Raw genomic sequence first — 12,787 nt, forward strand, 5'->3', positions numbered from 1 at the left:
CTCCAAATATCATTTTGGAGTCGTCTATACAAATGTCCAAAATAACCGTACGAATCTATTGGAACCATCCAAATATCATTTTGGAGTCGTCTATACAAATGTCAAATTTCGGTCGACTCTTACCGTTTTAGCTTCTAAAACACGAATCCTTCTTCTAAATCAATCCCGAATCATCCGAAATCCAAATTCGACTACGCACGCACGTCATAACACATAATACGGAGTTGCTCGAGACCTTATGTCACCATATGAGACGTTAATTTCTCAAAATGACTGGTCGGATCGTTACATTAAGCTGACAATATTTGTGTCGATGAATTATGATTTCCAAGGTGAAATAGCCATTGTAAGAAAATTAATTTTTCAATGGGAAGTGTAGATGCATGTTCTTGAGACATAATGGGATAAAGAAATTGCTTAGTGATGAGAATTCTTCATACATATTATATGTAGTCAAAAAAGGAATTGGCCGCTGACTTATAAGTGAAACATCGAGGGGTGGAGACTTTTGCCAATTTGAGAAATATCAACAATAATGGTAACCCAGCCTATGTGATTGGAGATCTCATGAAGTAGTTTCATATGGGTAATAACAAGTCATTAGTTGATCGAATATGCACTATTAAATGATGTCCCTTCCTATGGTGAGTGTATATAGTGCAAGACTTCAAGGAATGTGAGGCTGAGTTATTAAACTCTTAATCTAATAATCCATATCCTTTTATAGGTGGTGTATTGCACTGCAGAATATACTTGATGGATGGACCTATATGAGCGTGGAGTGGTGGCGCTCCTATGAAATTTATGGCAAAAAATTTCTAGAGCACTCATGAAAATCAGGCGCTCGCATGGCCTATTAGCGCAAAATCGTGATAACAACAGAATTGTGGAGGGTGTAATATGATGAATAAGATCCCTAGCTTGCAACAAGAATATGGTTCATAGAAGTTATTAACTTCATCAATTATTCCATAAGTTAAATCTTATTTTATCTATATCTAGTTTATAGTCTATAAGACACCAGATGAATTTCATTATACCCGAAACCCAATAAATTATACTTTCACTCTTTATTTATTATTATTACTAGTAGATGTGCCCGCTCTTCGCGCGGTAATGAAAAACCTAAATAATATTTTACAAATATTCTAGTCTTGAAATCTTAAAAGATTAGATTTTAAGTTGTGATCTATTTTATTATTAAGAATTAACATCAGTTAAGTCTTTTTAGTTTTCTAAGATAAAAAGAAATATTAATCTTCTTAAGTGAATGTGTAACAAATTTATAAGCATGGCTTTTCCGCTGAACATTTATTTACAAGTATCTAACTTTTTTCTTTTTAAGTATCTAACTTTTTTTTATTCGAATTAAATACTAAATACTTTCATAAAATTCTCGTTGTTTAAAATGTAAAAAAGAAAGGATACTACATAAATAACACCTCTGTAATGACCCAACCGGTCATTTTAACTTTTAGAACCCCGTTTCCTAAAAATAAAACTTCTCGTATGTGCTTTTAATGATTTATGACTTGCAGGGATGATTGGTTCGGGATTTGGAAGTGTTTGGGTTGAAACCGGAACACCTGGTTCCTTAAGTTAGCCTTAAAAGGACAAGTTTGACTTCGGTCCACATTTTTAGAAAACGACCTCGGAATCAGGATTTGACAGTTCCAATAGCTCCGCATGGTGATTTTGGACTTAGGAGTGTGTTCGAAATTTTATTTGAAAGTCCATAGTTAAATTAGGCTTGAAATGGATAAACAAGAATTTAAGTTTGAAAGTTTGACCGAGGAGTTAACTTTTTAATATCTGGGTCGGAATCCAGTTTTGAAAATTTTTATAGCTCCGTTATGTCATTTATGACTTGTGTGCAAAATTTGAGGTCAATCAGACTTGATTTGATAGGTTCTGATACCGAATGTAGAAGTTGGAAATCTTAAGTTTCATTAAGCTTGAATTGAAGGATGATTCGTGGTTTTAGAGTTGTTTGGCGTGATTTGAGAGCTCAACTAAGTTCGTATTATGTTTTGGGACTTGTTGGTATAATTGGTTGAGGTCCCGAGGGGCTCGGGTGAGTTTCGGACGGCTAATAGAACACTTTTGGCCTTTGGGAGACTGCTGATAGCTGCTGATATTTTTCTTCTAATTTCCTTATACGCGATCGCGTAAGTTGGTCTGCGATCACGTAGGGTAATTTGGGAAGAGGTGAATTTGTTTTACGCGATGGCATGAATGGGGTTGCGATCGCGTAGGCTTAATTTGGGCAGCTGGAAATATTGTTCTAGGCGATCGCGTGGAAACGTCCGCGATCGCGTAGGTTGGGCCAGCATATACATCGCGATCACGTGGCGTTGTTTGCAATTGCGTAGGGGAAACTGGAGAGGAAGCTGGCCACGTGTTTGCTCTATGCGATCGCGTAAAGAGGGATGTGATCGCGTAGACCGCGATTGCGTGAGGAAGTTCGCGATCGCGTAGAAGAAATCACTGGGCAGAGAGTTTAAGTCCATTTTTAACGATTTGGAGCTCGGATTTGGACAAGTTTTGGGAGATTTTCAGAGAAAACAATAGGGTAAGTGTTCTTAACTCAATATTTGTTAAATTACCCGAATCCATCACTGTTTTTATCATTTAATTGATGAATTGAGTTGGAAAAGTTTGAAAACCCTCTTGGATAGATTTGAAGATTTGAGGGCCGAATTGTTATCGGAATTTAGTGATTTTGGTATGGGTAGACTCGTGGTTAAGTGGGCGTTCATATTTCGTAACTTTCGCCGGATTCAGAGATGTGGGCCCCATGGGCTATTTTTGAATTAATTTCGAATTTTTATTGAAAAATATAGTATTTTCTTATGGAATTTATTCCTATAATTTTTAGTGATTGTATCGAATTATTCTTGGCTAGATTCGAGCCACACAGAGTTGGATAATCGTGGAAAAGGCCTTCTATTGGATTAAATTGGAGCAAATTGAGGTAAGTCTCTTGTCTAATCTTGTGAGGGGGAAATTACCCCATAATAATTAAAGTAATAATTGTTGCTAATTATGAGGGCTACGTATGCACGAGGTGACGAGAGTCCGTGCGTAGCTACTATTAATGCTAAAGTTCGGGTAGTTTAGGACTCAAAGCATGAATTACTTGTGTAAATTACATTCTTTGTTTAATTAATATTATTTGATATATATATATATATATATATATATATATATATATATATATATATTGTGAATTGTTAGATAAAAATATTAAAGGATAAAAATCTCATATACTTGATTTTCTGTTTTAATTAATTAATTGTTAAGAGAAATTTGTTCTTCCTCCTGAATTTATCTTATAATAAATATACTCTCATTCCGGAGGTACATAAGAAAATGCCCTCCTTTCTTGTGAAGCGGGCCGAACGCCTCGGCAGGATAGATGCATCTATGGATCGTGACGCACGTCTCTCGGCAGTGTACACGACACTCTGGATCGGGCCGTACAACCTCGGCAGAAATCGTGCTTAATAATAATAATTACACGATACTTTGATAGTTTATTGCAGCTTGCGAAACTAATTGATAAATTAAAAATCTTTGGAATTTAATGAATTATTATTCCTGCTTGTTAAGAAATTATTGTTATTCCTGTAAATGAGACTAATTGATAAATTTGAAAATTTATTGGAATTGAAGGAATGTAATTATTATATTGAGAATTGTTGCATTTGAAGGAATTTAATTATTTCTGTTGGTTAAATAAATTATTATAAATTCTGTGAATCATGCTCATTTAGATATTCTAGTTTTATTTCAATTATTATTATTGACCCATAGTGAGCGTCAAAATCGGCCATCTCGTCTCTACCACTTGGAGATTAGGCTTGATACTTACTGGGTACACATTGTTTACGTACTCATACTACACTTGCTGCACTTTTTGTGCAGGACCTCAGACAAGTACTAGTGGGCGACCTATCATCTTACACCCACGTTATCTAGGGGCATAGTGGTGAGCTGCCTTTCTGAGCCGTTCTGCAGCTACCCGGTGTCTCTCCTTGTATTTTTCATTCTGTCTATTTTTATTTCAGACAGTGTTTGAGGTTTTGTATAATCTACTAGATGCTCATACACTTGTGACACCAGGTCTTGGCACACACATTGGTAGAATTTGGAATTATATTATTATTCTTTTTTGGATTTAAGTTAATGGGTTTCTTTTCTAATTTCTTAATATTGCTAGTAAAATAATAAAATTTCTTAGAAAAGTATTCTGAAAATAATTGATATATATTTAATTTATTTGTTGGCTTGCCTAGCTGTAGTGTTGGGCGTAATCACGACCTATAGATAAAATTCGATCGTGACAATATAGTATCGGAGCACTAGGTTCACGTAGGTCTCACAAGTTATGAGCAGACCTAATAGAGTCTTGAGGATCGGTACAGAGATGTATGTACTTATTTTCGAGAGGCTATAGGGTGTTAGGAAACTACCTTTCTTCATATTCCATCGTGCAATTAATGCAGTATTAAATATCCCCCTCTTATTCTCTCACAGATGTTGAGAACGTGCTCTAATGAGGTTCCAGACCAGGGAAGAGCTACTCTCCCAGTTGGTAGAGGCCGAGGCAGAGGCCAAGGGAGGGCTCCAACCCATGGTAAAGGGCGAGGACGTCCCAAGACTGTTCCAGTTATGCCGCCAGTAGGTCCAACAAAGAATCCCATTATTGAGGAACAGGGTGAGGTGCCTGTGGCAGAGCCAGCTCCGGTGGATTTCACATATGCACCTGGATTCCAGGATGCTATGGGTCGTATGTTGCGGTTCATGGACAATATGACTCAGGCCAGTTTATTTTCGGCAGACCTAGCCACATCTCAGGCGGGTGGGGGAGCACAGACCCCTACCGCGCAGGCTCATGGAAAGGTAGTTGCTGTATATTAGACTCAGGGTACACTACCTGTGGGTGGAGCCCAGCCAGTGGCAGCAGCTACACCTGAGCCCAGACCAGCTGCAGCCGCTGATCCTCAGAAACTATTGGATAGATGGACTAGACCACATCCTCCTGTCTTTGCGGGTGAGCGACATGAGGATCCCCGAGATTTCAATGATCGGTGCAAGGATAGACTATACAACATGAGGATATTGGAGTTTCATGGGGTAGACTTTGCTACTTTTCAGCTAGAGGGCAGAGCCTGTAGATGGTGGCAGTCTTATGTTCTTGGTAGACCAGCAGATTCTCCTCCTATGACTTGGGACAGGTTCACTCGTATCTTCCTGGACAGGTATATTCCACCCTTCCAGAGGGAAGATGTCACGACCCAAAATCTCACATGTCGTGATGGCGCCTATTTCAATACTAGGCAAGCCAAAAATCCCAATAAACCATCATTTATTTTAAATTTGAAAACGAAATAATTAATTCAGCGGAAGAAATCTCAAAATTTCAAATATATCACTCCCAAAATCCGGTGTCACTAAGTACATGAGCATCTAATATGAATACAATGTCTGACTGATAAAAAACCATTATCTGAAAGTATAGAACAGTACAATAACTGAAGGAAAGAGAGACAAGGTCAGCGGACACCAAACAACTACCTTGATAGTCTCCAACTAATAGTACTCTGAAATCTAATAATCTCCGTGTCCGAAAGCACCTGGATCTGCACACGAGGTGCAGAGTGTAGTATGAGTATAACTAACTCAATAAGTAACAAGACTAACCTCTAGGCTGAAAGAAATGATGAGCTCCGCAGGTACAGTCCAGTAAAAATAATGGTACAGAAATATAGGCATGCTTTCAAGTTCAACAGTAAACTCAGTACAAGTGAAATAGATCAATACCGCATGATATGAGGCATATGACATCTCAGTAGAAAGACCTCAAGTAAATACTGGCCACAAATTATCGGTCACTTGGTACTGTTTATGGCCAATCCAGCCCAGGGGTGTTCCAACACGTATATATATGCACATCGACTGACAATTAGTCACCCAGTACCGTATAAGGCCAATCCAGCCCTAGGATAATTTATCCCTAAATATAAATAATATTGACAATATCCATGTCTGTATAACTCATTACAATACAAATAAGTAAGGCAAGTCTATGCCCTGGAAAAATCCATCCCAAATATATATATATATATATATATATATATATATATATATATATATATATATAAGCAGTAAGTAAGGCAAGTCCATGCTTTGGGAAGTCCATCCCGAATATCGATGATCATCTACGCTCACTGGGGGTGTGTACAGACTCCGGAGGGGCTCCTTCAGCCCAAGCGTAATACAAAGCCAATATGGCCTACTACAGGCGGGCAGTCCCGATCCATATAATAATAAAGCCTTTAAGGCCTGCTGCAAGCGGGCAACCCCGATCCATAAAATAGTAAAGCTAATAAGGCCTGCTACAGGCGGGCAGCCCCGATCCATAAAATAGTAAAGCCAATAAGGCATGCTGCAGGCGGGCAGCCCCGATCCAGAACAATAATAATGTATAAAGCCATTCTGGCCTGCAGCAGGTGGGCAACCCCGATCCATTTAATAATAACATATATATAAAGCCAAATGGCCTACTGCGTTGCGCAGCTCAATCCCATAAATATCCTCACAATGGAAAATTATTACTGAGTGTGAAATGTATATTTTAGAACAATTAATTCAACAGCATCACGACCCCATGGGTCCTAAAATATCGGCACATAGCCTAAACATGATCTTTATTACTAGCCTCAGCTTAATTCCTCAAACACGTGCCATATGTTCAGATAATAACATGATTCTTTAATCTTTACAACTGAACAGGATTTATTCAAGACACAATTTATATGGTGCACGTCCACACGCTCGTCACCTATTGTGAGTGTCACCTCCAAACAATTTATATCATACCAAATTCGGGGATTCATACCCTCAGAACCAAGTTTAGAAGTGTTACTTACCTCAAACCATATAATTCTTTATTCCTCTATGCCCTTGCCACGAGAATTGGTCTCCAAAAGCCTCGTATCTAGCCACAATTAATTCGATTCAATCAATACCAATTATTGTAATAATTTCATACGGAAATACTAATTTTCCAATAAAAATCCGAAATTAACTCAAAAATCGCCCATGGGGCCACATCTCGGAACCCGACAAAAGTTACAAAATATGAACGCTCATCTAACCACGAGTCCAACCATACAAATTTCACCAAATTCCGACATCAACTCGACCCTCAAATCTTAAGTTAAAGTCTTTGAAGATTTCTACCATTTTCAACTCAATCTTTACCCATTTGAACTCAACGATCCTTCCACAAACCTTATTGGTATGTATAAATAATACTATTACACCCAAGAATCATACTCTTAATCACCCATATTTATCCAAACTCGAAATTGAAGACTAGGGGTTAGAACCTTACCTCTTGGGCGAAGATCTTGTGATATTTCCTTGTTGGATTTCAAAGCTTAAACAAGATCTTGATGAACAAAGCACTTGAGCTTCTTCATCTATCTAGAACACTCTCCCTTCTCTCTAAAAATGTCAGATTTTTGCTCCAAAATGAGTCCCAAAGCCTATTTATCAAAATGGGGTCGGGTTATGAAAATAGGAAAATTAACCCTCCGAAAGCAGGTCTGCGGTCGCATAATGGACCGCATAATGGTATGCGGGTCGCAAAATGCACCACAAGATTGATGCCCAGAAAGGAGCTTCATTGGACAGGTTTGCGACCATTTTGCGGTCGCATAACTACTTCTGCGATCGCATAATGGTTCTGCGATCGCATAATTGGTCGCAGAATCGGTCGCAGAATCGTATTTTTCCAGACTTTGGTAATTTGGTCATAACTTCTTGTAGAAATATCCAAATGATGAATGGTTTGAAGCGTTAGAAACTAGACTCAAAGATCTTTCATTTTATAGGTAGATCATCACATAACTCCCCATATATATATAGATATTATAGTTCAAAGTTGGATCTTGTGCGAACTTACTTGAAACTTTAGTCTATTATGAAATTTCCAACTTCTACATTCGATGCCGAAACCTATCGAATCAAGTCTGATTGACCTAAAATTTTGCACACAAGTCATAAATGATATAATGGACCTATTCCAATTTCCAGAATTTGATTCCGTTCCCAATATTAAAAAGTCAACCCCCCGGTCAAACTTTCCAAAAATTCAACTTTCGCCATTTCAAGCCTAATTCTACTACGGACCTCCAAATAACTTTCCGGATACGCTCCTTTGTCCAAAATAACTATACGGAGCTATTTTAAACATCATAATTCAATTCCGAGGTCATTTACACATAAGTGAATATACAATCAACTTTTCCAACTTAAGTTTTTAATTATGTGACTAAGTGTCTCATTTCACTCTGAAATCCTTTCGGACCCGAACCAACTAACCCGATAAGTCATAAATCAATGGTAAGGCATAAATTGAGTAGTAAATAGGGGAACAGGGTTGTGATACTCAAAACGACATGTCAGGTCATTACAGAAGAGCTGTGGTTTCAGTTTGAACAGCTCCAATAGGGTTAGATGTCAGTGACCAATTATGAGGCAAGGTTTTCTGAGTTATCTTTCCATTCACTTATGATACTCCCTACTGAGGCGGAGAGAGTACGGAGGTTTGTTGCGGGTTTACATACTGGCATTCAGGCCACTATGGCTAGAGAGGTTGAGATGAGTACTTCTTATGAGCTAGTTGTGGAGATAGCCCGCAGGATTGAGGGTGTACGTCAGCGGAGCCGAGGGCAGGTTATGAGAGATAAGCGGTCCAGGTATTCTGGAGAGTTCAGAGGTGCTCCGTCTAGGGGCAGAGGTCAGTTCGTGAGGGGGCAGTCCATCAGGCCCCCATATCCAACACCACCGCCTCCTCGAGGTGTTCCAATGCGACCCTACCTCAGTGCTATACCAGAAAGTTCTTATCGCCCACTAGCTATTCAGGGTCCTTCCAATGGGGTATTCAGTTCTCCAGGGCCAGACTCTTAATCAGCAGCCCATCGCACCGAAGAGTTATTATGAGTGCGCGGATCCCAATCACATATGAAGATTTTGCCCCAAGCTTCGGGGTAAACTAGTGCAACAAGGTCAGAAGCCTATGATTACCGGACCAGTTGCTCCACCAGTTGTCCGACCACCAATAGGTGGAGGACAGGTGGGTAGGGGTCGTCCTAGAGGTGGAGGCCAGCCAGTTGGCGATCCAGCTCGATTTTATACTTTTTTGGCCCGACCAGACGCAGAGGCCTCAGATGATTACAGGTATTATTTCTATTTGCGGCAAAGATGCCTCAGTATTATTTGATCTAGGATCTACGTATTCATATGTGTCATCTCTATTTGCTCTATTCCTGGGTGTTTTTTGTTAGTCCTTGAGCACTCATGTTTATGTGTCCACTCCTGTGGGTGATTCTGTTACTGTGAACCGAATCTACCGGTCCTGTATTATTACATTTTGTGTCCACTCAAGACAACATTGACTACAACACTAGTGTTAGTGTTGCCTTCCGGTTCGGGGATGTATACAATGTATTGCGATGCTTCACACACTGGCTTGGGTTGTGTATTGATGCAGGAAGGGCGAGTTATTGCATATGCTTCATGTCAGCTGAAGCCCCACGAGAAGAATTATCCAGTACATGATTTGGAGTTAGCTGCGATTCTTCATGCTCTTAAGATTTGGAGGCATTATCTTTATGGGGTGTCTTGTGAAGTTTACACTGATCATCGCAATTTGCAACATTTGTTCAAGCAAAGGGACCTAAATTTGAGACAGCGTAAATGGCTTGAGTTACTAAAAGATTACGATATTATTATCCTATATCATCTGGGCAAAGGAAATATGGTTGCAGACGCCTTGAGTAGAAAGGCGGAGAGTATGGGTAGTTTGGCTTTCATTTCAACAGAGGAGAGGCCATTAGCTTTGGATATTCAGTCCTTGGCCAACAGACTTGTGCGGATGAATATTTCAGAGCTCAGCCGAGTTCTTGCATGTGTTGTAGCTCAGTTTTTACTATTTGAACAGATCAAGGCTCGCCAGTATGATGATCTACACTTAATGGTTCTTCGAGAAACGGTACTACGGGGTAGTGCCAAGGAAGTTACTATTGGAGCGGATGGCATTATGCGACTCCAGGCTCGTCTATGTGTTCCTAATGTGGATGGACTGAGGAAAAAGATCCTAGAGAAAGCACACAATTCTCAGTATTCTATTCATCCAGGTGCTACGAAGATGTATCGTGATTTGAGGTAGCAGTATTAGTGAAGACGAATGAAAAAGGACATAGTTGAGTATGTGGCTAGGTGTCTAAATTGTCAGCAAATTAAATATGAGCACCAGAGGCCAGGTGGCCTACTTCAGCAGATGACTATACTGGAGTGGAAATGGGAACGCGTCACTATGGACTTTGTAGTTGGGTTGCCGCGGACCTTGCGAAAGTTCCATGCAGTTTGGGTCATTGTTGACAGGTTGATCAAGTTGGCACATTTCATTCCGGTTGTGACTAAGTATACTTTAGAGAGTTTGGCCCAAATTTATATTCAGGAGATAGTTCGGTTGCACGGTGTGCCAATTTCCATCATATCAGATAGAGGTCCTCAGTTTACTTCACATTTCTGGAGAGCAGTACAGAGTGCGTTGGGGACCCGTGTAGAGCTCATCACAGCTTTTCATCCGCAGACCGACGGGCAGTCAGAGTGGAAAATTCAGATTTTGGAGGATATGCTCAGGGCATGTGTGATTGACTTTAGAGGTCAGTGGGGTCATTTCTTGCCTTTGGCCGAGTTTGCTTATAATAACAGTTACCAATCCAGCATCGAGATGGCTCCGTTTGAGGCTTTATATGGTCGGCGATGTCGTTCGCCCATTGGATGGTTTGAGCCCAGTGAGGCTAAGTTATATGGTACTGATTTAGTGAAGGATGCCTTGGAAAAGGTAAAGTTGATTCAGGAGCGACCTCGTACAGCATAGTCCAGACAGAAGAGTTACGCGGATCAGAAAGCACGTGATTTATCGTTTATGGTGGGTGAAAAAGTTCTTTTGAAAGTTTCGCCAATGAAGGAAATCATGAGATTTGGGAAAATGGAAAATTGAGCCCAAGGTTTATAGGCCCATTTGAGGTGTTGAAACGAGTTGGGGAGGTTGCTTATGAGCTTGCATTGCCTCCCAGTCTATCGGGAGTTCATCCGGTTTTCCATGTATCTATGCTCCGTAAGTATCATGTCGAGCAATCACATGTGTTAGACTTCAGCACAATTTAGCTAGATAATAGTTTGGTCTATGAAAAAGAACCAGTTGCCATTGTTGATAAATAGGTTCGTCAGTTGAGGTCCAAGAGGATTTCTACAGTAAAAGTCCAGTGGAGGGGCCAACCAGTCGAGGAAGCGACTTGGGAGGTCGAGGAAGACATGCAGAGCAGATATCCACACATATTCAGCACTCCAAGTACAATTCTAAACTCGTTCGAGAACTAACGTTTGTTTAAGAGGTGGAGAATGTAATGACCCAACCGGTCATTTTAACTTTTAGAACCCTATTCCCTAAAAATAAAACTTTCCGAATGTGCTTTTAATGATTTATGACTTGCGGGGATGATTGCTTCGGGATTTGGAAGTGTTTGGGTTGAAACCAGAACACTTGGTTCCTTAAGTTAGCATTAAAAGGCGAAGTTTGACTTCGGTCAACATTTTTAGAAAACGACCCCGGAATCAGGATTTGACGGTTCCAATAGCTCCGTATGGTGATTTTGGACCTAGGAGCGTGTTCGAAATTTTATTTGAAAGTCCATAGTTAAATTAGGCTTGAAATGGATAAAATAAGAATTTAAGTTTGGAAATTTGACCGGGGAGTTGACTTTTTGATATCGGGGTTGGAATCAAGTTTCAAAAATTTCCATAGCTCCGTTATGTTATTTATGACTTGTGTGCAAAATTTGAAGTCAATCGGACTTGATTTGATAGGTTCCGACACCGAATGTAGAAGTTGGAAATCTTAAGTTTCATTAAGCTGGAATTGGAGGATGATTCGTGGTTTTAGCGTTGTTTGGTGTGATTTGAGAGTTCGACTAAGTTCGTATGATGTTTTGGAACTTGTTAGTATAATTGGTTGAGGTCCCGAGGGGCTCGGGTGAGTTTCGGATGGCTAACAGAACACTTTTGGCCTTTGGGAGACTGCTGATAGCTGGTATTTTTCTTCTAATTTCCTTATACACCAATCGCGTAAGTTGGTCTGCGATCGCGTAGGGTAATTTGGGCAGAGTGAAATTTTTCTACGCAATTGCGTGAATGGGGTTGCGATCGCGTAGGCTTAATTTGGGCAGCTGAAAATGTTGTTCTATGCGATCGCGTGCAAACGTCCGCGATCGTGTAGGTTGGGCCAGCCTGTGCATCGCGATCGCGTGGCGTTGTTTATGATCGCGTAGGGGAAACTGGAGAGGAAGTTGGCCACGCGTTTGCTCTATGCGATCGCGTGAGGAGGGATGCGATCACGTAGACTGCGATTGCGTGAGGCTTTATACGATCGCGTAGAGTTATTTTCTGGGCAGAAGAATTTGTGCTACGCGATCGCGTGAGGAAGTTCGCGACCGCGTAGAAGAAATCAATGGGCATAGAGTTTAACTTCGTCCCATTTTCCATTTTTAATGATTTGGAGCTCGAATTTGGATGATTTTTGGGAGATTTTCAGAGAAAATAACGGGGTAAGTGTTCTTAACTCAATAATTGTTAAATTACCCGAATCCATCAGTGTTTTTATCATTTAATTGGTGAATTGAGTTGGAAAAGTTTGAAAACCCTCTTG

At 40.1% G+C, this 12,787-nt stretch overlaps 1 protein-coding gene across 1 annotated transcript; it reads left to right on the plus strand.

Moving 5' to 3' along the window:
• The first annotated feature begins 9,832 nt into the window (after window positions 1-9,832).
• Window positions 9,833-10,243, plus strand: LOC138895631 (uncharacterized). Its single transcript, XM_070180341.1, has one exon. The coding sequence runs from the start codon at window positions 9,833-9,835 to the stop codon at window positions 10,241-10,243; it is 411 nt and encodes a 136-aa protein (XP_070036442.1).
• Window positions 10,244-12,787: the final 2,544 nt, after the last annotated feature.

The sequence above is a fragment of the Nicotiana tomentosiformis genome, chromosome 7 (genome assembly GCF_000390325.3).
Source record: "Nicotiana tomentosiformis chromosome 7, ASM39032v3, whole genome shotgun sequence".
In the NCBI taxonomy this organism is placed as follows: domain Eukaryota; kingdom Viridiplantae; phylum Streptophyta; class Magnoliopsida; order Solanales; family Solanaceae; genus Nicotiana; species Nicotiana tomentosiformis.